This window comes from Aythya fuligula, chromosome 1, assembly GCF_009819795.1.
Source record: "Aythya fuligula isolate bAytFul2 chromosome 1, bAytFul2.pri, whole genome shotgun sequence".
NCBI classification, from domain to species: domain Eukaryota; kingdom Metazoa; phylum Chordata; class Aves; order Anseriformes; family Anatidae; genus Aythya; species Aythya fuligula.
Window position 1 is genome coordinate 90,169,510 of NC_045559.1, and position 27,822 is coordinate 90,197,331.

Genomic DNA, 27,822 nt, shown 5'->3' on the forward strand with positions numbered 1-27,822 from the left:
CACCTTTGTCAGTGACATGGGCAGTGGGACTGAGCGCACCCTCAGCAAGTTTATGGGTGAGGGAGGTGACTGCCCCCCTCTGCTCTGCTCTCCTGAGACCCCACCAAGAGTGCTGTGTTCAGATCTAGGGCCCCCAGCATGAGAAAGAGATAGACCTATTAGAGCAGGTCCAGAGGTGGGCCATGAAGATGATCAGGGCTGGACCAGCTCTCCCGGGAAGACAGGCTGATTGAAGCTGAATTGAAGCCAATTCCCAACAATTCGGAATTGGGGTTGTTCAGCCTGGAGAAGAGAAGGCTCTTCAGAAACCTTATAGCAACCTTCTAGTACCTAAAGGGGGCCTGCAGGAGAGCTGGGGAGGGACTCTTTGTCAGGGGGTGTAGTGATAGGACAAGGGCTAATGGCTTTAAATTCAAAGAGGGGAGCTTTAGATCAAACAAAATTCTTCACTGTGAGTGTGATGGAGCTTTGGAACAGGCTGTCCAAAGAAGCTGTGGATACCTCATCCCTGGAGGTGTCCAAAGCCAGGCCGGATGGGGCTTTAGGCAGCCTGGGCTGGTGGGAGGGGTCCCTGCCCATGGCAGGGGGCTGGAACTGGATGGGCTTTGAGGTCCCTTCCAACTCAAACCATTCTGTGATCTTATGAAAAAAAGTAACAGCACCATCAGCTCTCACTTACCTCAGGTGCATTTACTCAGGATGTGATTAACCAAATAGCTATGATGCAGTGTATTGCTGCTAACAGAATGAATATGACAGGTTGCTTGAACCAGGCCTTGCCAGACTTGTTGCTAATTATAATTCTCTCTCTTGTAGAGATCTTTTTCAAAAGTTTAACATGCTAAGGGTGAACAAAGCATCTCTGCTCAAGAAGTCATTGAGGACTGTGGAAGCCAGAAGTCCCGTAGGAAAGCAGAAAGAAAGCCTAGGTGGACCTTTGGTTCAACCTAGGATCATTAAGTTTTAAATAAGCTTTTACAACCTAATTTACAGATTTTTTTTCTTTACTATCATTCAGACTTTTGCTTACTTGGTATTTGCCTACACTCCTATATCACATATAATTGAGGGGTGACTGCAGTCAAAGTACATTGCAGGGATCCACTTGGAGCAAAACAACAGCTGAGTGCTACTGAACAGACATAAACAAGACGCTTGCAAAACCTGTCAAGCTGCATGATCAATGTCAATGTCTCACTCAGGCTGGGCACAAGTCGATCTTTGGATGCGGCTCTGATCCCACATAATTCCACTTTGCTCTCCAAATACGTTCTTTATGTTTACTTTTACACAGACACTCAGTAACTCCTGGTTTTAATTGTTTTTGACTGCTCTGAAGGGAGGAGAAATACAGAATGCATGATTCAAACTACATGAAGCCAAACCTCCCATCTCTAACAGGCCTCAGAAGAAGACGTGTCTTAAAAGACAAAAAGAAAACAAAAAGCCCAACTGACTCAAATATACTTCAAATACCTTTGCTAGGCCTAGATGCATATATACTGTGGCTCAAGGGAGACTTTACCAGAGCAAAGTAAAACTAATTCCTAGACAGTGGCAATAAAAGAAGCTAGGAATTTGCTTCTTTTTGCACTGGACCGTAAACAGACCTCTCTACAGACATCATTTTCTGTCACTTTAGTCCAGCTGTAATTTTAAATGCCCAACATGATCAAAGCAATGCAATATCATTAATCCAAATAAGAATACAATACAAATGTCCCAGAGCTGTAAAGATCAGCCCATTTGCTCAAAACTGTCTCTTTAAGTCCCTGTATGGTAGCACACTGACACTAATACAGGCCTCCGGAACTTTATTTGGAAAGAGGAATTTTCACTCAGAGCGTAGCATCATTACCACAGCTCATGCTGAAAAGACAAGTCTGCAAACGGGGCTCCCACAGCCCCGGAGTGATAGAATGGCTTTCATCTTGTGACGGCTGAGAGAGAGAGGCATTCATCTAGTGAGCAGAAAGGCTGATCCAGCACTCATGGTGGAGGTGTGGGACACAGAGATTACAGGCTGAACACCCTGCCTCATCTCAGGCTTTGCGGAAGGCCTTAGGCAAGTCGTGTAGGGTAGAATTATTGGTCAAAGTGATTTAGTCATCGATGATCAGTGATTTAATGTCATCGATGACATTAGTATGATGACATAAACATAACAGCAATGGGGGCACAAAAGGCAGTATGACCTTTTTCAATTTTTTCTTAAAAAACAAAACAAAACAAAAAACTAAGTTACATCTATTACATTGTAATAAATGTTAATTAGAAATGCAAAAACACATCTCTGAAGGTGTTTCCTCCACCTTTAAGTGAGCGCAGCTCTTCCCTGTTTAACCAATAGACTACGGGAGAACATTGTAAGATGCAGTAATGTGTTTGAATACTACTCTGCAGAGATCCACAAATGCCAGAAAGCACTTTATTCCAATCATCTCAGACAGGACTGTTAAGATACATCACGCCGCTGTAATATCCCAACTCACGAAAGAGGCTGTTACTGAGAATATTTCAGATTTTCAGAACAAACTCTTTCACACCAGCTTCTGTATCTTAAAACAAAGGCCTCAGCTCTGTTACACCACAGCCTGACACACGAGATTGGCTTTCTAGGCAAGAGAACAGCCAGCCACAGCCAAAAGTCACGTGCATGAGAGACCAATGTCTCTGACTTGACTCTTTTCTGAAAGATCCCTTTCTGAGTTCTACTAGCACTTCAAAAACACTAAATAAAAACTATCAGCTTTGCCATTTAGCTGACTTGTACCTAGTGCCCATTTTTCTGAGCGTTCAAATTGTTCTATGAGAAAGGTTGAACAACTATTAACAACAATTAAATGTTAACTGATATCAGGAACTGAGAGTTTTTATGATATGAGTGTAGCCAGAAAGTGATTTAAAAAAAAATAGCTCAGAACAGCTGTCATAAGGAAGATTGTCACAGAAGATTTTTTTTATTTTTTTTGTGTGTAATAATGCATTTCCTATTGCATGGCATTATGTTTAAAAGTTTCATCTATTTTTTATTACAAATAAATGCTATCAGTTTCCAAAGAGCTGTATGATCTTCATGCTCACTTACCTCTGAGTCTGAAGTATTTCAGGTGGTTGGCAATAGCCTGTTCAATAGATTCATCGGGGCAGATCTTAACTCCGCTGGGAAACAGAATGGACCGCTTCCTTCGAAACAGCAAACGCTTGTTGACCTGTTCAGCCTCCACCATGCCATTAAGCTTTTTCAACTCAGGAGGCAGAGAAGGGCTCGCTAACTGCCAGACACTGAGCTGAGGGGTTGGTGAAGCTTGATTTCCATCTTTAGCTTGTTTTTCTTCTGCTGTAAAATTGAAACCACATACAAATTTCTCAGATGCAATCATACGTATCTTAATGCCATCGCTCCGATCTCTGAAGGACATAACTGTTTTTTTCTGTTAACAAGCCAAAAGCTATCCATATGACCGCACTATTATAAACAAACTTCACTTCTTTTACAGTATCCCATCAAACAATAACACGCCCTAACCCTGTGAATGCTGATGTTTTGTGTTTAACTTCCCTTTTGCGATTTGGCTTAAGCCAGTGGGACTATACGTGTCAATAAGCATGTGCTTGAAAGTTTCAGGGCGGGGAATGGAAGATATAGTTAATGTAAAAGCCCCCTTATTCCATACATTCTTTCCACACTTATAACCTATGCATGAAGAAAGCTGCCTGAACTGACAGAAAGCAAGTTCACCTTCTATCATCATTTGACAGGTGCCTACTTGACAGCAGAGGAGGGAGTGGGAGAAGAAAAAAAGGGGTTTAGCTTTTTAGCTCTTTTAAAATTTCCTCTCATGGGAATTGTTCCACGTCACTTCAAAGGAAACTTTAGAGCACAGGGGAGAATGTGTCTATTTAGTTTTAGTCTGACCATCTAATTATCTAACCTCCACAGACAGCTGATCTGAAATTAGTGAATGCAACCTTTCTACTTCAACTGTTTCCCCAGAAAACAACTGAAAAAGAATCAAAATTAATCATTAATTACAGAAAGAACAGTAGCAATTGTACACCATTTTTCACCCTACAGATTATGACTTCATTCTGCAACTTCAAAGTCAATAGCACCTTTGACTCTGATGACCAAAAGATGATGATTATTTTGATGCTAAATTAATAATCAGCTCTAAAGCAGAAGGTCACCACCAGATGGTATGTTGGAGGGAGAAGGAAACATCAAACAAGGTCACTAAGGCAGAACTCCAATCTTTACCCAAACTGACACATCTTCATTGTCCACGTAGAGGAAATAGAAGATTTGTTGTTGTTGTTGTTTTTGGTTTAATACAAAATTACTAAAGAAAAAAGCACCAAATAGAAAACTCGCTTATCATTATTAAAGTCTCTCAAAGTTGGGAAAACTTGCATCCTGTACCTACACTCTGCTCTTAAAACAACAGTCATCTCTTTTGGAAATCACTCTAACAACTCCGTATCTACATCGATATCACAGCACAGATTTGAACAAATGTTTTTCTGTATTATCCTCCTTCAGTTCAATTAAGAGACATTTTTATTTCTACACACTGCTATATTAGGGTAGAACCTTGAAAACAAGCATATAAAGAAGATTTCTGCATTACCTGCAACTGTTTGAAGATCTCCTTTAATCACTCCCAAAACCAAAAGAAAGAGAGAGATTTTCCAAATGAAGGCAAACATAGTTATTTGTGTCCAAAAACCAATAGGCAAAGATGAAAATAAAATCCCTTTTAGCAAAGAGCTGTTGTCTTTAACGTCTCCTTGAAACAACCAAGCACATTGCCCTTCTTGAAAATGTCTTGATGTCACATATAGTTAGTTATCTTTGGAAAAAACATTAGGTAAAAAAAGAAGACATCCTGGGAATGATCTTTTCAAGGAGAGTATTCCACTTCAGTGAAGAAACAAGGAAAGGTGATGGAAGTAAATGCCTTGGAGCTAGCAGATGGACTGAGACAATTTTTTAATTTTAATCTGGCCAGCTAAGCTCTTTACCAGAGCTTGTCATACCATTAACCGACAGTCCAAACAAGGACAGCACCTTTCACACTTAATTAACCATGTTTTTGCCTTGGCCCTTCAATTTCTGTCCATTTTTAAAATCCAGCTGACCACAAAACATCAATGTGAGCACACTACTCTCCAGCAGGTCTCAGTGAGCTTTATCTTTTGCTTGTACAATTATATATATCTAAAAATGCAGCAACTGGCTTTAGCAATGATGCGTATGTGGGTAAGACTGAAACAATCTTTCCGTAGGTTTCTGCTGGTGACAGAGGTAACACAGCCCTGCTGCCTGAGTCCATGCTAAAGCAGGCAATCTTGTGCTGCTACCCCACTGCTTTTTGCATCCCACAACATCTGCTTCCCCCAGGATAAAATCAGGGCAAATCGCGACTCTTTCATTTCTGTTCAGATATAATCTGAGATGAGCATTAAGAACAGATTTGTGCTGATACCTGAAGAGGCGATCAGTTAAGAAGAGCTGCAGAGAGGACACAGGGTGTAGGAAAGCAGCAGCTCTCTCAGTTCCCTCTTGTCCAGGCGTCAGCTCCTTGTGGAAACGTGTACTGAGGCCAACCCGCAATGGCAGGCAGCATTCACACCACTACAAAAAACGTGTCAGGGCTGCCTCCTGGGTGGCATTACCTGGAACTAGCTGGATACTGCATTCAGATGTATCTGAGCTAACAGCTGGTTTCACTGAGGTGACTTTTGGGCAGTGGTTTTGCATAAATATTCCCAAGGCTTCCCAGATGATGGTCTGCTGAGCAATAGCACAGGGCTCCTGAGGTATACAGTGCTGACTCCTCTGTTCTGGCTGCTCTGCTGAACTCTTAATGATTCAGGTAACACTGATAATCCCCGACATTACAAACAGGACACTCACAGGAATCAAAGGAAACCACCCTTTTAAACTCTGTCTTATGACATCTAACAGACTTTAGCTGGTATTTTCGATACCAAAAAGAATGCTTTTCCTTTTTCCACAGAACTACTAAACTACACTTTATATTAAACCACTGAGCTGCTCCGACACCCTTGAACAGTTTTCTTAGAATCAGACATTTCAGATACATCAAGACCAGCACTCTTTACCCTGGCTGGCTCTTTTAAGCTAGCTACACAACTGGCAGCAGCAGTACACGCACACTACACCACACCAAAACTGTAAATTGAACAGTCCCTCTGAGGTGAGGCACAGGAACAATACTGCTTTCCTGCCCATAAACTTTTGAGGCTAGCTTGGGTACCTGTACTACAATGTTGGATTCAGCAACACACACCAGCCCTTCTTTAATCCTCTGCAGATGTAGGTGCTTTCGATGTCATGACTGCCATTGCTTCCATTACCCTGAGAAAATGCAAATGATCAAGACTAGAATTACTTTACATATTTACAAAGGCAGAGGCTAACTCATCTAAAGAAAGCATGGTAACTAATCCATTTAGAAAACATTCTCAGAATGTGTGAGCTTGAGTAAGAGTATGAAAAATAGTACAAAGCTTTCCTGGAGAGTTTTCATATTTAGTGTTGCTGGCTTTTTCAAGTACTCAAACGCAATCAGAATTTGGATAGTATAAAAACTACCTGCTTTATCTCTCTGTCAAAATGTAATAGCTTTTCATGGTACGGCTATGTCAGCCTCTGCGTGACAAAGTATTCTAAACATTTAATTTCATTTTTTTTTGTATTAGTTCAAAGCATCAATTTTATATTCAATGCTGATTTCAGCACTGCAATTTGAATTTGCAACAGCTACAAATCTCCTTCTAAGCCTTTATGACAGCAAAATGCATAGCTAAGAAAGCATAATCACCATTTAAAGTTTATTAAAAAAAACAAAACAACTCCTGGAATAAATTTCTCAAAGTAACCCTCAAAAATGAATGCCTCCCTTGATTTGGCTAGGACCTTTAGAGAAATATGTTGCATAAGAATACTGTTAATTCTTCATTTCCATCAGCCAGATTGCATCTGTTCAAAAGTATTTAGGAAAAGTATATTCTTGCTGGTAAAAAGAGGGGAAAGTAAAGACCAAGGTCCTGTCAACACCTCTGATAATAAAAAGCCAATTTTCTAACACTGTATTTCTGAAAAGGATATGTAACAGATGTGATTATCCAATTCATAGTACTTTACAGGATAACAGTCCTGAAATTCTGCTATAATGCACATAATTTAAATTTTAGTTTTTCAGATACACTTTATTCAAAAAGCTAAATCCATCCATCTGTAGCTAAACAATGCAACATAGAAGTATACCTTAATTAAATACTTCTAACAAGGGGTTGCATGATGGCTTAAAAGCTCCCTGTTTTTCAGGAAAACAGCATGACACCAAGATTACAAATTGTCTCCTGTGCCTGCACTACAGCAAGCGACTTCATGGTATGTGACAGGATTCTCCAGCAAAATTCCTGATCAGTTTAGCCGAGACAATCAGGTTAGACTAAGTCTTTTCACTCATTAGGTTTCTGTGCTTGCTGTTGCCAGCATTTCTCCATGACTGCCTTTTGCTTGTGTCCCTGGTAGCAGGAGCTCTCTGGTGAACCATGTCCCAAGAATAAGCACAGCCTGAAGCTGCTTAGCCTTCCAGCTGAGCAGATCAGCCCAGCACAGCTTGTCCTACTACCACCTCCTTCCATCATCTAGTATTGTAAAATATTTAGACAAGAAAAATCAGGAAGTGAGGTCAACTGAAGTAATCTAACACTTCATTATTTACTCTGGCCATAATATATAAACTTATTTCTAGCATTCCTCCTTTTCTGAATCAGGTGAATACATCTTACCTTATTCGACAGTCTAAGGTGATCCCCATGCCTGTGCTTCATCTTCGGTGTTTCCCATTTCAATCCTCCTGGACAGATTTATTGCTGTTCGTCTTGGTTTTATTTGACCATCAACAGAAGCATTTTCTGCTCTTTTGAGATCTTCCATGTCTCATTCTACAATTCTTGCTTTTAAATCTAGAAGCCTATGAGTCCTTCTATTTTTATTTTTTTTTGGAAGGGGTTGCCAGAGGAAATATTACAACTCCCTTCACAACCAAGACAAGCGTGTTGCCACTGTAACTTTTGAGTCTTCGTAATTTTGTAAGGTATAGTACTTACTGAGTATTGTGACCTCATTTCAGGGTCAAATCCCAGGAGGGGAGTCCCAGAAAGAGAGAGATTGCTGTGAATCTATGTCTGCCAGTTGACAGATACCTTTTAAAGTACACTCATGTTTTCATGATTCAGTCCTCCAGTGCTTGATGAAAAGCAGTTGTTGTGTTTTTTTTTTTTTTTTTTTTTTTTGTATATATATTTTTCCTGGAAGATTTATTTCCTACAAGTTATTTCTCTTCAGCCTTGTTTCTTGTGTCACGCTTGCCAACAGTACCCTAAATCAAACTCCATGAGTCAGATCTCTTTATGGAAGCCAGTTTCAGGTCCCACACAGCCAGATCGTAGCAGTTTCTTTTAGCTATGTTTAACATTTCATGAGTACAATTGAAAACAAATTGCAAAGTATACATTAAAGAGCCCTACAAAGATTGGTTTGCTTTTAAGTATCACACCACTCTACCATTTCAGTTAAACAGGGATTGATACAGGAAATGGAGACACAGATGTGTACAAAGAGCCCTGAGTCTGTCCAGTACTCCGCATAAAAGAGCACTGCCAGAAGTTATCTCTAGAGAGTTCTAGCAATTAAAAAGAAACAAACAAGCAAACAAAAAAGCAAACAAACAAACAAAAGCCACCAACAAAGGTACATGGAGTACAACTTGTCCCATGAACGCTTCTAGTATTCACCACGTTATCTGTTAAATGCTTATGGCTGGAACAATGTGGGCTGAGGCTGTTGGATCCAGGCATTTCCCCAACTATCACTCAGGCTGTCCACACTGTTAAGCAGAAAACTGAAAAGACTACAGAAAACTATGTCTGACAAGCCAAAAAGCAGACTTACTTGCCACAAACACTGTGAACTAGCTGTGTGCCTTTTTAGAAACATATTTGAATTAAGAGAGACATACTAAGTACATACCTTAAATGCAGTAAGATGAACTATCTTACGCTTAGCTCACCAGTTATTTGTGGCAGAAGGGAAAAGAATGGTTGACAGTCGTGTTCAGCAACTTCTGGAGATTTTAATATCAAATGTATTGGCATTCGCATAGCACGTATCTAACATCAATCTACAAAGGTAATCCTTTACTGTTACAAAATCAATTTAGAAAAGTGTATACATAACTTTTGTTTTTAAATATCTATAAAACAGTCAATCTAAAAGAGAACAAATATTGCTTCATGATATAAACTAATTATACCGTAAGAAAAGTCCAAAGTATTTGTAGTAAGGGAACATTGAATATATTCATCAATTGAAAAGGTGTAGAGAAAGGGTACACATTTCTGCATTTTATCATTTATCTCTTTATAATAAATACAAAGATTATCCGTGTAAGTAATGGTGGTGATGAGATTTATTGGATCTAAGTCACAAAAACTCTGGGATGAGAGGGACAGATATTGGTGGGGGGTAGTGATAAGGATACAGAATTAAAGCAAAAACTAAGTCAAAAACACAAGGTAATTGAACTAGGCTGCCCACAGTTATACATAAAGTAACTGCACTCAGCAAATTAGGTTTTAAAATTGTTTCTATTCTCCAGAAGGAATGCTTCCTGGTTTGAGAAACAATGCTGGTTTTTGTCCTTTTTTTTTTTTTTTTTTTTTTTTTTGGATGACAGTACAGAACCTGAAATAATGACTGGATTTTCCAAACATTAGGTATCGGAGTTGCCGTGAGGGAAAGGGCCCTGAGAATTCTGTGATACCATAAAATTGTCCACACCTTTGGGTTGCCCTAAATTTTTATTTTTACTCTCTAGCCTACCTCCAGCTTTAACATCTCTGGTTTTGAAGATACGCTTATGACACAAGGTGGTTTTGGTGGTTCTCTGCAACATGGTTCTTCTGAAGCTTACTATGATACAAAGTTACTTACAGTGAGGAATAGGAGAAAGCATCCTCTTAAAACAGCCACCTTCTATCGTGTAGTAACTACAGAAAAAAAGCGTGCACATATCAAAATGTTATTAAAGTTTTCCATGATCACTGTCTGAGAAAAACTACGTAAGTCTATATGTAGACCACGATAAACTTGTGCTAGTTTATCAAATCAAGTCCTGAGTTCAAACACTTGAACATTTGGGCATCTTTACTCAATTCTCCTGAGCAAAGTATAAATCCTGTTTGTCTAATACATAAATGTAATGTCGTCAAGATATTATATGTAATAATGTCCTTTCTAAATAAAAACAGGCTTTCAGTGAAGTATCTCAAACTTATTGAGCCACAATCTACTTGCCTTTTTAATGCAAATGATGCCTTGATATTCACACGAATAATTCCCAAAAATAAGGCAAAGAAGAGTAAAAACTATTGCCTACATGTATTGTAACAGCATGTACTTTTAGAGCAAGATTTCTATAATTTGACATAAAAAAAATCACAGAAGACATTCAGAAGAGTCTACTTCTGGCTTTAAAAGATTTCAGATCTCACTCTCAAGCAAATGTCTTCGCTTCACTGAAATCAATTTTTATGATGAAAATGCTCAGGGAGGAAAAAAATCAAAACCCAGCAGTCTCAAATCTCAGCAGAATATTCTGAAACATGCAGACTATTTCTGTATGTAATCAGAAACCAAACTAAAAAAAATACAGCTCTAAAAAGAGTCAATATCAGATACTTAAATTAAAACAATACATAGTATTCATTCTATCTGTACGAACTGCAAAGTAGAGACACAGTCTAATAGGGTCAAAATCCTGTCTTCAGGCCTGACTCCTACGTGCTCATCCAGCTCTGAGCTATGTTTAAGTAGAATTACAAAGAACAGGCTCCAAAAGATCAAAATATTTTTACATCTTTGTGGCACATACCTGTACACATTTTCATACTCCAAGTAAAAAAATCAGTTAACAACTTACATGTATTAGCTTTAACTTACATATTTACACGTATCTACAACATTCTCTTTTCAGCCCACAACTGCATCCAAATTATAATAATTCTTTAAATAAATATACAACAAACAAACAAAATACTTCTTGTGGTAATTTTTTTCTTCCTTGCAAGGGAGAAAGAGCCCAAATTCTGCTATGCAGAGTTCTAGTTACTTCATACAGCAACATCTTTGCCAGGTGAATCAAATCTGACTGATTCGATTATTAGCTACTGCTGCCACTGTGCTGTTGAAAGTGCAGTTGCAAGATCAGGTCTCGGATTTCTTCTCTTTTGCTTCTGATCAGCTGACGAGGAAACCACTTCTCCAGGTGCACTGGCTGTTCAAAGTTAACTATGGGATTCTAGTAACAACAAAAAAAAAAAGAGAGAAATATTTACAGCTTGAATTTCCTAGAGTGACCTTCAAAAACATTTTCAAAGCCTTCCATTACTGCTGAGACCATGCATGCACAAACAAGTTACCACAAGACATAGTAACAGAGCTCAAAGCTAAATTCTCGTTCCCCCACGGTAATCATATACATACAAACAACAAGCTACTCATGGTAAACACAAAACACATCATTTCTCTTAAAGATACTTCAGTTTAAGCTCATATTCAAGACTGATTCCAAGTACTGTAATACAACTGGACATGCACACTTCAGTCACAAGATGTGTACAATCACACTATTAGGAAGGGTCAAGCATACAGCAGCCAAGCAAGAGGAGGTTCTGAGGCCTCACACATGTTTTTTATTGTCATGAGCTGGTCTGTCTGATAGAATGGAACAAAGAAGCAAGAAAACTGCTAGCAGGTCTAGCAGGCCATGAAAGGGGAAAATTCGGAACAAAAGAGGATAGCAAATTTAAATGGATGGAAGAGGTTGTTAGCTCTGGCATTAAGACTGCAATACCACAGCTCAATTGCCAAAGTTGTCTTTTTTTTTTTTTTTTAGCTCCTCTCTCCCCTTGTCATTCTTTTACCATGCTTATATTTCACCTTCTCCTTCCTGTGAATAAAGTATACAATAAATTGAAAAAAAAAAAAAAAAAAGTGAGAAACCACATCATGATGTGCAGTCTATAAGCCATGTTCAGAATGAACTACAACCACCTGGCCTTGCTTCTGCAATGAGAACACAGCCACACTGCTAGAGAACAGGAAGCTCAGTAGCTTCGGTAAAAATAAAAAAATGTCTTCTACCTACACAATAGCTCAACCCCTCTACCAAAGAATAACTGAATGGATGAGGCTGTAAGAAGCTTCTGGAGGTCACCTGGTTCAGACTCCCTCTTCAACAAGGGCCAACTAGAGCAGGTTGCCCAGGACCTCTCTAAAATGAAGAACCATGGATCTGACAGATGGATATCTCAGTGGGTAAGGAACTGGTGGGCTGGTCGCACTCCAAGACTCACAGGAAATGGCTCCATGTCCAGGTGGAGACCAGTGACGAGCAGTGTTCCTCAGGGGTCTGTTTGGGACAGGCGCTGTCTAACACCTTTGTCAGTGACATGGGCAGTGGGACTGAGCGCACTCTCAGCAAGCTACGGATGACACCGAGCTGTGTGGTGCAGTCAACACGCTGGAGGCAAGAGATGCCATCCAGAGGGACCTGGGCAGGCCTGGGAGAACCTCATGAGAGTCAGCAAGGCCAAACACAAGGTCCTGCACCTGGGCTGGTGCAACCCCAAGCACGAATATAGGCAGGGTGATGAGTGGACAGAGATGAGAACCACAGAGAAGGACTGAACTGGTGGATGAAAAGCTCAACATGAGTCAGCAAGATGTGCATGCAGCCCAGAAAAAGCCAACCATATCTTGGGCTGCATCAAAACCAGCGTGGCCAGCAGGGTGAGGGAGCTGATTGTCCGCCTCTGCTCTGCTCTTGTGAGATCTCGCCTCGAGTGCTGTGTTTGGCTAAGGGGCCCCCAGCATAAGAAAGAGATAGACCTGTTAGAGCAGGTCCAGAGGAGGGCCATGGAGGTGATCAGAGGGCTGAAGCACCACTCCTACGACGACAAGCTAGGGGAGCTGGAGTTAACTAGCCTGGAGAAGAAAAGGCTCCAGGTAGATGTTACAGTGGCCTTCAAGTACTTAAAGGTGGCCTACAGGAAAGCTGAGGAGGGACTGTTTATCAGGGAGTGTAATGGTAGGACAGGGGATAACTTGTTTAAAACTAAAGGAGGGTAGGATTTAGATTAAATACACATTAGGAAGAAATTTTTCACATGATTGAGTGATGAGGCACTGGCACAGGCTGCCCAGATGGAAGAAGAGTTGGGGAGATTCTAGAGACAATGTCTGAAGCCCAGTGGCTGCAGATGCTTAAACTTATGTGCTGAACAGGAAAGAGAGGCTCCCTTAGCTCTGTGCATTCTCTCTTAAGGATTCAACCTCCTTGCAGATGCAGTTGCCTGCACAGAGACACTCAAAGGCAAATGGAAAAGCTGAACAAAGTTCAAGAGGCTACAAGAGGACCTGCACAGGAAATATGTCTTTGTACCATCTGTAAGCCAGAAATGTGTAAACTACATAGGATCCAAATACATCCATATAGTTAGAGATCTTACATGTTTCAATGTAAATGCAGTATTAAACCACAGGGTCAGAAAAGCCTGCCTAAGAAACACAGGAGAAATTGTCTGTGCTCCAGATACAAAGACACCCTGCTACTACATGAAGAATGGGTTTTATCTATTCCTCATATGCCTTTGACAATTTTAGAGTCTGAGCATCATGTCTTCTATCTGAGCATTAGCCTAAGAAATAGAGGATTGAGGTAATTTTGGGAAAAAGGGAAGGTAGCTTCCATTAGCACCTGGAAGAAGCTTTCCACATATTGCAGCAAATACACCCCACAATCACTGCTGTTATCTTGTTTAGGCACCCGGGGACAGAAGTCAACCATTGTTGATTTACTGAATTCCCGACGTGTTTTTCGTTTAGCTTCCCATTCCACTTCAAGGTACCTATTGGAAAAAAAAAAAAAAAAAGACTAAGTTCAATGCGTTTTGGGATACTTCTCCGTATTGCCCTGGAGCTGAACAAAATGCTAAAATAGCTTTAATCATTTTCTTTCACAGAATCTGACAAATAAATTGGTGCAACAAAATTTCCAATACTTAGTATTCTATCACACTCAGATGCAGCTTTACCACATAATAATGCAACACACAAAGGAAAGGATGTGTGAATTATTTAAAATCATAAAAAAGTCATTTGCACTGAGTTTATTCAAGCTTTTAGGATACTATGACGTTTTAAAAACTGAGCTTAAGGAAGAACTCAAGTAATCTTTCTTGGCTATCACCCAGATTTTTCTTGGGTTCAACTGAAGAAGCCAGCAGTATTTTTCTACCCTAAAAAAATTAGACCATTAAAAATTTAGAATTCACCTTTCGAGTAACTTCAGTTATAATTGCACCATTATAACCCTTACATAATACCATCGACTGAGTGCATCAACTTCCGCGTTTATTGTCAGTGAAATAAATCATAAGGAACCACTTGTATCAGCTCAATGTTCCTAAGTCCACTGGGCCTAATAGGATTCATCCCTGAATACCGAGGGTGTTGGCAGATGTTATAGCAGGACCTCTCTCAATTATCTACCAAAGGTCCTGAGAGTCTGGGGAGGTCCCCTCAGACTGTAAACTAGCCAATGTTATCCCAGTTTACAAGAAGAACGCAAGAGAAGGCCCTGGAAATTACAGACCTCTTAGATTAACTTTAATACCTGGAAAAATTACAGAGATTATCCTGGTTACCACTGAAAGGCAGTTAAACGATAACACAATCATCAGGCCCAGCAAACACAGGTTCACAAAAGAAAAGTTCTGTCTCACTGATTTGATATCCTTCTATGATAAGATCACCAAGGGAAAGCAGTGGGTGTATTTTTCTGGATTTTACTAAGGCTTTTGATACCGCCACCTCAGGGTATCCTTCTGCACAAATTGTCCAACTGTGAGATGAGCAAGTACACGCTACACTGGATGATGAACTGGCTCCACGTTAGGCCCCAAAGACTCGTAGTGAATGGGGCTGCATCTGGCTGGCAGCTGATCACCAGTGGTGTTCCCCAGGGCTCAATTCTAGGGCTGTTTTTCACATTTTTATCAGTGACCTGGATGCAGGAGTGGCAAGTTTGCCAATCATACTAAACTGGGAGTTGATGTTGACTTTCTGGAGGGAAGAGAGGCCTTGCAAGAGGGATCTGGATAGACTAGACCATTGGGAATCATCAACAGCATAAAGTTCTTGAAAGGTAAATGCCAGATGCTGCACCTGGGACACAGTAATGCCAGACAGAGGTAGAGACTGGGAAACGAGTGGCAGAAAAGCAGTTGTGCAGAGAGGGACCTGGGGGTGCTGGCTGACAGTGGGCTCCATATGAGCCAAGAGGGTGCCCCAGTAGCCAAAGTAAACTACAGGTAACTACAGCCAGGGTAAACGACATTTTGGGATGCATTCAATACAGCATGGCTAGCTGGTCAATAAAGGCGATTATCCCACTGTATTTAGCATTGGTATGGCACCTTAAAAACACTTTCCAATGCTGAACTGGAAGGGAAAAATTACTTTTAATTATTATTTATTCACAATTTCAAAAAGACCGTTCACATTACAATTTTTGCATTATATCTATTGCAGAACAAAGACAGCTTTCTGGCATAAATCTCTGTAATGCTGTTATAATATTGTTGTGGCTGTTTATGGGTTTTCTTTTAGCAACAGAAATATACATCTTTATAGAGGAAAGCAATTTGAACATAGAAATATGACCAGCAGCATCTCTTTCACATTAATAGAAACTGTAGTTACTTACTCTCTCAAAACCTGAACTGTTTTCTGCACGGAACCAGCTTTCAAAGAATCTAAGATCAGTATACAAGGCCTGTAGACAATGACAAAAAAATCAGTTTAGTGTTTCACTACCAACACAAAGATTTTATTTTGAATACGGCTTAACAAGAGCATCAATAGCTGAACAAACCGACAAAAAAAAAAAAAAAGCAAAACCAGACAAGTCCCTACATTTGTAGCTGTATGACAAATAGCTGAATCAATCACTGCAGAATTTCTTAATAAGCCCTTTAATGATACAAAAGTACTATGAAAACAGAAACATACCTTTTACAAATTTGCCTTTTGGAACTACTCAGGGAGATCTGGGAGAAGAGAAAATAAAATTAACCTTACAAAAATTACAACAAGTATAAACCCAAATGTTTTTACAGATTCAAAGGTAAAGCCAGAAAGACTCCCATTTCAGAAAGAGAGAAACTGCTAAGAAATGATTTTTTTAAATGTGAAACCATAGCATAGGCAACATAGATAGGTAAAGGACGATGCCAGGTTAATTCAAAGTGCCTTGGACATGCTGCAAGCCATGCAAATAGCAACAGCAGCTGCAAAAAGGATAATGCAAAATCACTGGTCAAGTCTCAAAGCCTTCAGAAATTGAGTAATATGTTTCCTCTGTCAGCACAGAAAGGCACTTACTTTAGAAATACCTGCATCCAGGACTGAGGCAGAAGCAGCAATTTCATTGCCACCTAGTACAAAAGAACAAATGTATTAAGTCTTAAGAAAAGATTTCCTAACTGAAATATTTTCATTTTCAAATTCATTATTATTAGCATTCAAAAAACACAGTAAAATATAAACTAATTTTGTTTCCCTTCTGAATGTTTCAAAAGCAAAGTTACTGTGGGCATTCCTTCCTGATAAAATTCTTAATGAAATCAAAGAACTTTCTACTCATGATGGGATCTGAGCCACTGCTTTACATGTCCCTTCCATTATTTTCCACACTTGCTGGCAAAAAGAATGCAGTGCAGTCCTTGCTATGCATGGTAATACAAAAACGTATTACATCTGTCTTAACATAAGAGATACTTTTACAGACATTATCTCTCTCCCTCAAGGATTAAGAAACCATTAGAACTATATACAACTTAACGTAATTTTCTTCTAGGTCATTTACCTTTTGAGAATAAATTTCTGTTTGCGTCCATTTCTTCTTCTTCAGGAAAAGCCAACACTGAATCAGTTACAGTGTTCTCACTCCCCTTCTCTGACTGAAGTGAATTCTGATAGGGACACTCCTCATATACAGCTTCTTCTAACCAAGGAAAACAGATAACTGCAATGTACCAATGAGACCTGCCCAGCAATGGGGAGAGGGGGGAAAAACGTCAAAATTCTATAACATTTGGTTCTGAAAAGGATATGAGAAATTTTTATAACATTGAGAACTCATAGATAACTGTTGGACAACACGTAACTGGTGTTGCAATGTTACTTCATGGCATCACACACAAATCCTCTCACTCACTTTTTACTTTTCATTATGGCATAACTGCCAAAATAAATATTAATTCCTTCCACAGCAAATTATAATTCCCTTATCACCCATCCAACTGTAAATAAAGTAAGGTAATAAAATAACCTATGATGGTAATCTCAGCTTTGAATACAGCTGAGGGTATGGCATGCCTCTAGCTTTATCTCTTTCTGCAGATACTTAACATATGCAACTCGCAATTACTATTCATCTTTGCTGGAACTTCCACATGCAGGACAGTTCTTCACCCAGGCCTAGGCACAGTATTCCTCCTGCTCCTTTTACCAATAACACCATGAGCTGCTGGAATTTCTTTATAGAAATATAACTTGCATGGGAATCATCATAATTATATGCAATTTATTTTGAAATATATAAAAGCATTTTGCAGTAAAACCAAGAAAAAAGATTAATAGTTTACTGAAAATGATAATTAATAAGTAACTTTTGGAAAGACTTTAAAATTACTCATCCCACACTTTGTGGTTACTTCTTCAAAATCTAATGTGCTCATTTCCAATTATCCAAGTCTACAGCCATAGATTTTAAATCATTGTAACATTCAAATATTTAACCTTTAAATATCAGAAAAGGTATTTAAAACACAGAGACTTACTCCTCATTCACAGGCACAAAGATATAATCTTTATTGAAGATGTTTATGTGGCGAGTCCATGTTCTTACTCTTTTGTGTCTTCTTTGTGCTGCTCTGCGGAAACCAAATGACAACTACTGTTCAGTTTTGTTCTTTTTAGCTAGACTAAGGTACATGGATTAGCACTCCTACATATTCCCAATGCCTATATGCTTGTTCTATTTGTTCTTGACATTTCTCTGAGTGAAAAAATATACCAGCAGAACATTAAGCCCGTGACTAAACCCAAACAGAAAACCTGAATTTCTACATGTATCTCCTGATTGAGAACGGCTACAGGCCTTGAAATACAGTGAATTAAGTGTCCGTCTAGTTCCATGAGAAGGGTACGGACAGTCCAGCCTTGTAAAAGGAATCAGACCAAGGCACAACAGCTTTCTTAACATGGATCATTTTGTCTTCACCCCAGAACATTCAGGGTCAGAAGACAAGCACTTAAACTGATGGGAGACATTCTTAGAAACACAACTTGTATTTTTGAGACTTCTTTGAAAATACTTGAGAAGTCGCATTTTTCCTTTAACATAGGTTTCATGAGCAATGACTGTGACACAGAAACAAGATGGCACCCCTCTTTCTGCAAGTGGCCTAGTTCACCAAAAAATGAAAAAAATGGGGACTTCATTAATAGAAAAAAAATCAGTTCAGGGATAAAAAAACAACAAAACTTTGACAAGCGGAGTGATGAAAACAATATGAAAATACTTGGCAGATGATCACTCCAAGAAGCTTCACTCTCAAACACCAGTGTTGAGAAGAAACTGCAAGCATGCTACGGACAGTCCCAATGCTTGTATAGACTTAGCTGGAAGCGCAAAGCAATACAGGGTTCTTAAGCTCTTATTGACAACTTTTTGTGAAACTGTCCAACTCCAGGATGTTAGTGTAAAAAAATCCCATGTGTATACAGTTGATGTGCAAGAAAAATTTCTTAGTAAAATATTGGACAGCAATTTATTAGCAATATGTAGCATGAATCATGTGGTAAATCTAAAATTATTTCTAGATGTACAACTTCTTAAAATTATGTGCTACCTTGCAAAACTCTGAGTTTATAATAAAATGATCAAAATCTAAGTAATTGCCTAAAGCGAAGACTCTCAAAGTTGGAGAAAGGTGATTAACACTTTTATTCCTACTCTGTATGAATTGTGTACAGATTTTAATGAAGAACACAAGAATGCTTAAATAGTGAGCAACAACATTTAACCACTAGCCCTTTGGAGAACACTGATTACTGTTTTATGTGCTAATTTGGAGACAATCTGTGGAACGTCTGAATAGCAGCAACAAATAGCTTACTTCTGGTCAGCATGCCATCTGAAATTAACTTACGAAACTTTGGGATCTCCCTCAGAGTTCTTTTCTGTCCTGGTCAGGCACTTATAGAAAAAGCTGCTAAATATGTGTGTACGTTCAGCTAGATGTTTTGGAGCCTTCTCCAACAGCAGGTATCTACCAAAGAAAAAAGAAGGAAATTGTTATATTCCCTTTTTAGAAAGTATTATTACTGATAAAAACAAGAACGATTATTTTAATGATTTAGCAAACTCAGATTATACTTATCAGTTGTCTTCACAGCTGCTAATCATGCCAAACTTTTCTGTCTGCTCTACTTTGAACAGGCACATGGATGGACACCAGCTACTAAGAATACAGGTACATTTATCTCAAGTTTGTGCTCTGGTATCAATGCTGCTACGTTTATCTTCAAAGTTATGTTTCTGGGCTTTTCAACTAAGCCAGGATTAAAAATCTGGCCAAATATAAGCCTATGCAGTGCTATACTTCTGCATTTTCAAAAAGCATTGAACAGGTTAGTAGTACAAATTGTCCATTTTACTTCTACAGACTATGCGCATGAAAGTTGAGACATACATTCAGGAACTCGCTTTTTATGATTTTACTGTTGACCATTTTACTACCAACATTATCTTGAGTGTTTACTCTGTAATCCTAGAAGGCCAAAATTTTAATGATTTCAATGATCTTAAAATTTTAGCCACACTACACAAGGTGCCTCCAGCTTCACCTGATGACTTATGTAACACTGTCATTGATCATACAGTTTGCAGCACGATGAAAACTGAAAACATGGGAAGAAGTCTAAGAAATTTAAAAAGCAGAGGGCTTTCTGCAATAATTGCATTAAATTCCTTATTCAAATCTTTTTCTGGTAAGAAGGAGCTTTAGCTATTACAAGGGTCACGCTATGTGGTTTATTTTAGTTTAGAACAGAATATAGGAGGGCTTCGCTGTAAAACTACATCAAAACACTCTGGTACATGTTTCCTTCTAGCCTAAAGGAATGGGAAAGTTTTATCTGGCTTGTTATTGGTTACAGTTACTACTGACATGCTGGATGCCAAGCTAAATGAAATTCTTGCAGACAGTCCTCAAAAAAGCCAGAATTCTGCTTAGGTTTAAGTCAGCACCAGGAAAATAAATCTCAGCTTTAGGGAATGGTGGCCTACAATGCCAGTTCTCAAGAAGTTACTTTCACAAGTCACTTAAGTAGGATGGCATGAAGCTGCTAAGGCAACCACAACTTCCTCAAAAAGTGTTAGCTATGTTCCTTTCTGCAGGAGCCATGTATCAAAAAAAATCCCTGAACTCTTGCAAAGAAGAGCTGAGAATACTTAATTTCATGCAAACGTAGTAAATAAACTACCTAGTACAGACCCTCTGCTTTGCTCAATTGCCTGATGAAAACTGCTCAGCACTTTCTGTTCTGTGAGGTCCCCATGCAGCCTTTTTTCTTCTCCAGCTTTTCGGTATCACAGCCCTTTTGAGGGCCAATGAGAATGAAATCGAAACAGATAAAACTGCTAAGAGTACACAAGAACTTTTAAAAAAGCCAAACTTACCATGTCATCATACTGTTTCTTTTTAAACTGTTATAGCATATTTAGTGACAGATATTTACAGTTACAGTTAAGTCCAGATCAAGTCCGAGGAAGAAGGAAACAATTAGGTCCCTGATTACTTACTTAAGATAGAAGTCAATGATGACATCATTAAGAAACTCCCCATATTCTAAGCACTCTAGATCTTCTCTTGTGACTCCTAGTCCTCCTTTTGCAGGTGGGGGTGGATAAACAATCAGACTAGAAAATAAAAATCACATTATAACAGCAAAAAACACATGTTTTACTTGACACTTCCTAGTATGGCTGTTCTGCATGGAAAATAATTTCTAGAAAACAAATGGTAGTTCTTAAAGCCATTAACTACCTCAAAAGCCCTTCACCCAATACTAAGAGTGTTTATAGAAGTGTAAGTGTGTTTACACTGCACACTAGAACACAGGAATTTTGAGAAAGCTTTTGAAAAGGAAACTGTTTTTCACCTTCACCTTTTTTTTTTTCTATTGATAGAAGTAATTTACAAATGGTTATACAAAATGAGAAGAAATACTAGGGGAGGTACATACTCAAAAGGTATGAATGAACAGTAATTTTCTGTTCATTAAGACTCTGTTACTAGCTTGCTGCATTACACATTCATGTGCTCATTTTCGCATGTCTTTTGTTAACCAAGGGCCTGTAATAAGTAGTGAACTGTATGACCAACTAGTTATACATAAATCAAATATGACAGAACAGCGAAAGAAAACATTTTTAGAGGAAAAAAAAAAGGACTCAGCTTAAGTTAGCAGTTTTGCTGTGATATGGACTTAGAGGACACTCACGGAGGTCAGAAAGTCCCTACCCTCCCACTGATGCATCCATGATATGACCTAGCAGTCACAGTTCAGGTATTCCCTAACTTCTATGAGATTCTTTTTCCTTTCACCCTGTAATATCCATCTTGTTTGTTAACTATTAAGATTGAAACAGGAATAGTTACATTTACATTTAATGGTATTTTCCATTTCTGTAACAACTTTCACGCAACACTCTCAAATCAACTCAAACATGCCAGGGCTTTCATTCCATCAACTTTTAAAATCAATTTGCTCCATCTTCATCTTCTCATTAAAATGAGAGATACATACTTCGTAACTGCTCCAGTTTCTCTTACTTCTTCCCATTCTTCATTCAGTGCGGAGGACAGAGAGATAGAATAGCAGCCACTACTCTGCTTATTTGCAAGGGCGTAACTGGGCCTGGACACTTTTGGTTTTGATTTCTACCAGAAAAAAAAAAAAAGGCAATAATAAAAAGCATCAAACAACTTGATATGTAACACAGCACACACAAAAATCAAGCCTGAAGCCTGCAGGACTACACTGCATCACTGAAGAGGAACTTTGCTGGAGAGCAGAAGCATACATGAACGAGCATTTAGACAGACGTGCCAGAGCTCAGACAAAAAAAAAAAAAAAAGCCATGCCCCTTTAATATAGTGACAGGTCTTCATCTGTTTCTAACCACTCTCTTAAACTTTTTATATGCATTACTCAGCCAACTGAGGCGGAAGTAGTTTTGGAGAAGAAACAGGGCCTGAAAGGGTGATGGAAGACAAATATCAAACTGCCTTACTAGGAGCTGTGTATCCTTGGAAGCCTTAAAAATCTAGTTAACAATTCGCCTTGAAGCAATACAGATTTGAACTGGAAGCAGAGCAGCTTTACTTTTAAGTTCCAAGTTTCCCACCCAGACTGATGTGTTGTCTCTGTGCTTTTTACTGATGAGAACAAACACATATAATATCTGAAGTGACAATGATGTGGGGTTGTGCTGAGACATCTAACTATTCAGCGGGGGCACGCACAGTCCCAACTCCTTAGCAGGCTTAGGAATCCTTTAACATTTCAAGCTGTGAAGCCCCCACAGGGAAGCCTAGAGGTGTCTGGAATGAGTAAGATACACAGCTCCTCCTCTGCTGCACCCATTCACTTCTGCCTCAACTGAAAAATGGCTCTATTGCTATTGACTCCTGGCTTGCTGCCCTGGAGACAGCACAAGGGCAGGGAATCCCTACTTGTTCTAAGCTTACACAACCATAAGTGAACTGAAAGCTTCAGTATTTGCCACTTACAGATGAGGTCTACACATTATTCCTTCGTGCATACAATCTAGTTCATTGCAAATCTTGCCTCTTGTGAGAAATAACAAACATTGTTGTGTTGTTTTTTTACGCTATGGATAAATAAAACTTATTTTCTGCACCCGACTGATCTAAAACTTACTGGAATATGCAAATGCCAACAAGTAGTGATGAATCAAGCAACAGCTACTCACTAACCTGAAATGCAGGCTCATGAGCATATGAGGTATTCTCTTTTGTGACACATAGCTTTAGTAGGTCTTTACTGGAACTCATAAAAGAGCTTTCTTCAGGAGACAGGTCCTTAAACAAGGGTAAAGCTTGCTTCAAAGATAAAAATTCAGGGAGATCTGGTGCTCTGTTCTTCTTGCTTATGTCTGCAATTAATTCAGACAGACTGGCTTCTTCTTCTTCAGTGAGTGGTCGGGACAACTCAAGAAAAACAAATTCGCTAGATTTGGCTGGAAAAACGAGAGAATGGATATTATTAACAATTAGGTTATGTGATAAATGCTTGCCTGCACACCCACAGAGGAGCACAGAGAGGCAACAGCAGGAGGAGCCCAGGCAGTATCCTTGCTGGGCTCACCATAAGGCCATCAGCCCATCCAGAAGGCCAGAGGAGCAGAAAGCGGACGTCAGGTCACTAGTGGGCCTCCACCCTGCTCACACAGGGAGGGAAACAGGATGAGACTGTTACTGGTGTCTGTCTTTATATGAACACTCCGTGCCTGTCTGTAGTATGCACTGTCAGCTGTGTACATGTGGGCATGCCTGCTGGGACTACGTCTTCAGCCTTGCTACAGATTGAAGCGGGAGACACGGAGCTGCAGCAGCTTTCCTCCCTGAAGTTGTTTGATCTGGCGTGATATATTTTTCTCTAATGTTATCACACTAAGAAAGCGGAGCAGAACTGTGGCAACCATTTACACAATCTGTAAAACTACCACTGATCTGTGTCTACATTCATTTCAGAAGATTTACATTGGTGTGTATTTAAAAGGCTTAAAACATTCAAGCATAGAAATTTAATAATTCCTGAAGGTTTCCACCAGAATAAATACGTAATCAAGATACATAAACCTAATACTAAGAAACGTCCCACAGCTTCATACTTAGATACCGCTCATTTAACTGGTAGCTGTGTCTATAGACACTACCAGTAACTTTAATAAACTCAGATATAGAAAAGTGAAGGTAACTCACTGCTAAAACTTCACTTAATGTCTCATGTTAAAGAACTCCTGCTCCTCAGGTAAAGTTAGCATTACATACATTTTATCTTTATAGAGGTAGTGACTGTACAGGGTAGAAGTACTGTTAAATTTCACAAAGGCAACTCTGACATCATAATTTTGCTAGATGTCATTTTGTAATGACTTTGCTAATGTAAAAACATGGCATGATTCAAACACTCTGAATTAATTGAGCAAAAGTTATACTCAGTTCTTACAGACCTTCACCCTCAAAAAAACAAACAGCTAATCTGTAAGATCCTACACACTAACCATCCCATTTGGCATCTAGTCAAAATTTTCTCCAATAATAATCCAATTGCCTTGGCAGTCTTGTCAAAGAACCAAATCAACATTTATCTGCCATGCCATTCTTCTAGCATATACACTACTCAAGAGTAAGGATACTTACCATATCCCATTTATTTTTGAGAGGGGTACTTCTTACACAAGCCTAGTTTTTAAAGACCTTGACACACAAAATTGAACAATGTTACAAGATCTTTTATTTTATTGATTTATGTAGCAGTGATTTCGAATCACATTATGCTGGGGTTTTCTTCTAAGATGTCTCGTTATGCTCATATTTGGAAAAGCAGAACTGACTGATTTTTGTCTTAAAAAAGCTATCGGTTTTCCTTAAAATTCCAGAAGTGCAAATGTAAAATAACCCCGTTACTGACATGACATGTACTAGACCTTTTCATTTAGGGAAAGTGATTACTCACATGGTTTGCTGATAACCCGCTTTCCTAATTGGGTTTCAATCTTTTCTACATAATCCGCAGACAACCAAAGGAAAATTATTGTTGAACAGCCACCATCACTTCTCCACACGCCAAACCTTCTCAAATCCAGGGTATCCACTGTCAGCTTGGTATTCTTATTAAGTGCCACTGTAGAAAATAAGATTTAAATTAACTTTATTTCGCTACCATAGATAATTGAAGTCATGCATGTCATAGTAATTACATACTAAGACCTCAGTACTATTAGAGTGCATTAAAACTGTATTCACATATTTTATTCCTAGCACTATACTAAATGTGTTGAGAATTTAGTACTTAAATCACTTATATCAAACCAGGTAAAACAAAGATACCAAACAATAACACCAAAAGTTAAACATAATCTTCATGGAAGAGAAATCTTATTCTTGCTCAGAATAACCACAATTAATACATACACATTTCATAAATTTGCAAGTCATGAACTCTTATTTTCTTTTGGTCAATCCACCTTAGAAATGCTATGAGATATAGTAAACCATACATCACCTTTGGATAACAGACTGATAGCAAATCCATACTTATGTTCCTCTTGGCTTTAATCAATCCATACATTTTTAATAAACCTTAGGGTCTAAAAACCCTAATCTGAAAGGATTAATGTTTCACCTCAAAAACATGGTTTGGTACATTAAATACAGTTCAGCACTTCATATACGCAGGAATGTACAAGCAAGCCATTAAAACTAAAAGTTACCTTAAAAATGTAAAAACCTGCTGTTATTAATGCTTACACTGTAGACACCAACACTTTCATTTACTGAAAAATGTGCATTTTAAAAATGAATCAGTGTTTTTGCGAAAGTAAGATTATAAACTATTCACAATATAAATATATGCTGTGTTGTACTCTAAAGATATGGTTAAGAGAAGGCTAAATAAAAAAAATTTCTTACCTTGAAATGGTATCGTAATATACTTGGTCATAAACTGAAATAAGATTAAAAAGAATATAGGTGAGTTTGCTTTTTACAAATTGTTTAAAACTAAGTAAGAATATTTTATTATCTCCACATCTTTTACTGCTTATAGCCAAATAAACTGAAAACAACAGACCTAATTTGAGACTTAACATTGTCTATTCCACATAAAACAACACTCTTATATATGTATTACAGAATTCGAATGACACTGAGAATAAGCAGTAAGTTAGAGTTGCCTACAGACTCCTTAAAAAAAAAAATCAACAAAGATCTATGCTTAGACAAAAGGAACTTATTATTAGATGCTCCATGATAAAGACTGTAAGTGTAAGCTGCACTATTTGAACTAATAAATACCACATAAACAGTCGACACTGGACAATGACCTTGGTATTTATACTAAGTTTTGCACTGAAGGCCTCTAAAGTTTCTACTGCGACTATGCTAAGAAGACTTGGCTAAATAAAGAATGCTTTATGATCACTTGGACTGAAGGCTGTCATATACACTCACAGAAGAGGTTGCTCTTACTTTACTGCAACCACTAAGAATGACTTTTTTTTTTCCCCCAAGGAAAAATTTCACTTTCCACCTAAAAGCATTGATTCTAAAATATTTAAACTGGTCCCTGAAATGTTTTTGGCATATTCATTTAAGAGATTTCATTCATTTAAGAGATTTTCATGAGATGTTTTCATTACTGCATAAGAACTGCTGCACAAAATTGCTGCTTTGTGAAAAGCTTAAATTATTATTACAAGTCAGTATTTCGATATGTCTAGCTATGAACAAAAAAAAATACACATGCTTATACTTTTATAACTGCAATAAATACAATGAACATAGTCAAAGGCCTGTGGAAACTTCTGGAGCTGGTACTGCATTTAAAGTACACCTTCACTTACGTTTCTATGCCCTTTTGAGTCACATGTTGCCTATGCACTAATGCTTTTAGTATTGTTTTAACGGTCTTTGAAGCTACAAAACGATGACTTTTCTGTTTAAATGCTAACATCAGTGCATAATAAACATCTCAACTCTGATCACTATGATTATTTTATTCTAAAATTTGTACTATAACCAAATACCATAACCAGAATTTTCATTTTAAAATTTTATCAAGATGACACCATAATACATCAACTTACCCTAGCAGGACCTGTTGATAACCATTTATATTTCCCGATGTACAGATTATCAAATTCAAAATCTAATCTTGGGTTCATCTGTTCACTAGGTTTGCTTCGAGAAGATAAGCTGATGGGACAATTAACTTCATCTGACTCTGTTAAAAGCTGGAAAAAAAAAGTATATGAGTATTAAATGAGGCATTTCCCTTCTGCAGTCTTACAAATTCTGTTTTTAAGAATTTACTCCCAAAGCCAAATTCTAAAATAAAAGCCGTAAGTTTTTATCACAGTCATTACTGATAACCTCCTCAAGGGTTGAATCATATCTTGATCCGAACCTTCTATTATCAAGATACAACCTGCTCTCTTTACTTATTTACAGCCAAGTTTACAGCCAAGTGAAAACTTGTAAAACAGAGCAACAGAAAACACTCCTCTTCTGAGACTGAAGGTACAGGATCCAATTCAATGCTTATGATCAAAATGATGCATCTGTGAGAGGAAGCAACAATGGCTCTCTTGGCCTGTTTCCGGATTAAAGAGATAGCCCAAATCCAGGTCAAACAAGGCAACACAAAGCTCGTCGTTCATTTAAAAAGGGGAAACAACTTTCATGGTTTGTTTTAGATTGTAATTCCACTGCTAGACCCACAGGAAAGGAAACTTGAACCTATCCTGTTCTGGTGTCTACAAAGATGCTTCAACTTCT

At 38.4% G+C, this 27,822-nt stretch overlaps 2 protein-coding genes across 6 annotated transcripts in view; both read right to left on the reverse strand.

The window, feature by feature from the left end:
* IMPG2 (interphotoreceptor matrix proteoglycan 2) overlaps positions 1–4,710 on the reverse strand; it is a 55,068-nt gene extending 50,358 nt beyond the window's left edge. Inside the window, exons 1-2 of the mRNA XM_032208020.1 lie at positions 4,632–4,710; positions 3,089–3,340 (exon numbers count right to left, since the gene is read on the reverse strand). Of these exons, the coding sequence (XP_032063911.1) occupies positions 3,089–3,340; positions 4,632–4,710 (331 nt within the window). The remainder of the gene's footprint in view (positions 1–3,088; positions 3,341–4,631) is intronic.
* Positions 4,711–9,741: 5,031 nt separating this feature from the next.
* Positions 9,742–27,822, reverse strand: part of SENP7 (SUMO specific peptidase 7) — a 40,263-nt gene continuing 22,182 nt past the window's right edge. For 4 of the 5 annotated variants that reach the window (XM_032204201.1, XM_032204220.1, XM_032204210.1 and 1 more), the window contains 14 exons: positions 27,132–27,278; positions 25,957–25,990; positions 25,001–25,168; positions 23,236–23,498; positions 22,043–22,176; positions 21,036–21,152; positions 19,381–19,500; positions 18,007–18,099; positions 17,031–17,209; positions 16,547–16,599; positions 16,175–16,212; positions 15,870–15,938; positions 13,860–14,010; positions 9,742–11,399 (listed from right to left, as the gene is read on the reverse strand). In XM_032204201.1, coding sequence (XP_032060092.1) covers positions 11,262–11,399; positions 13,860–14,010; positions 15,870–15,938; positions 16,175–16,212; positions 16,547–16,599; positions 17,031–17,209; positions 18,007–18,099; positions 19,381–19,500; positions 21,036–21,152; positions 22,043–22,176; positions 23,236–23,498; positions 25,001–25,168; positions 25,957–25,990; positions 27,132–27,278 — 1,704 coding nt within the window. In that variant the 3' untranslated portion in view covers positions 9,742–11,261. Of the gene's footprint in view, positions 11,400–13,859; positions 14,011–15,869; positions 15,939–16,174; positions 16,213–16,546; positions 16,600–17,030; positions 17,210–18,006; positions 18,100–19,380; positions 19,501–21,035; positions 21,153–22,042; positions 22,177–23,235; positions 23,499–25,000; positions 25,169–25,956; positions 25,991–27,131; positions 27,279–27,822 lie in introns of those variants that run through there. The other variant, XM_032204228.1, reaches the window with a different exon arrangement.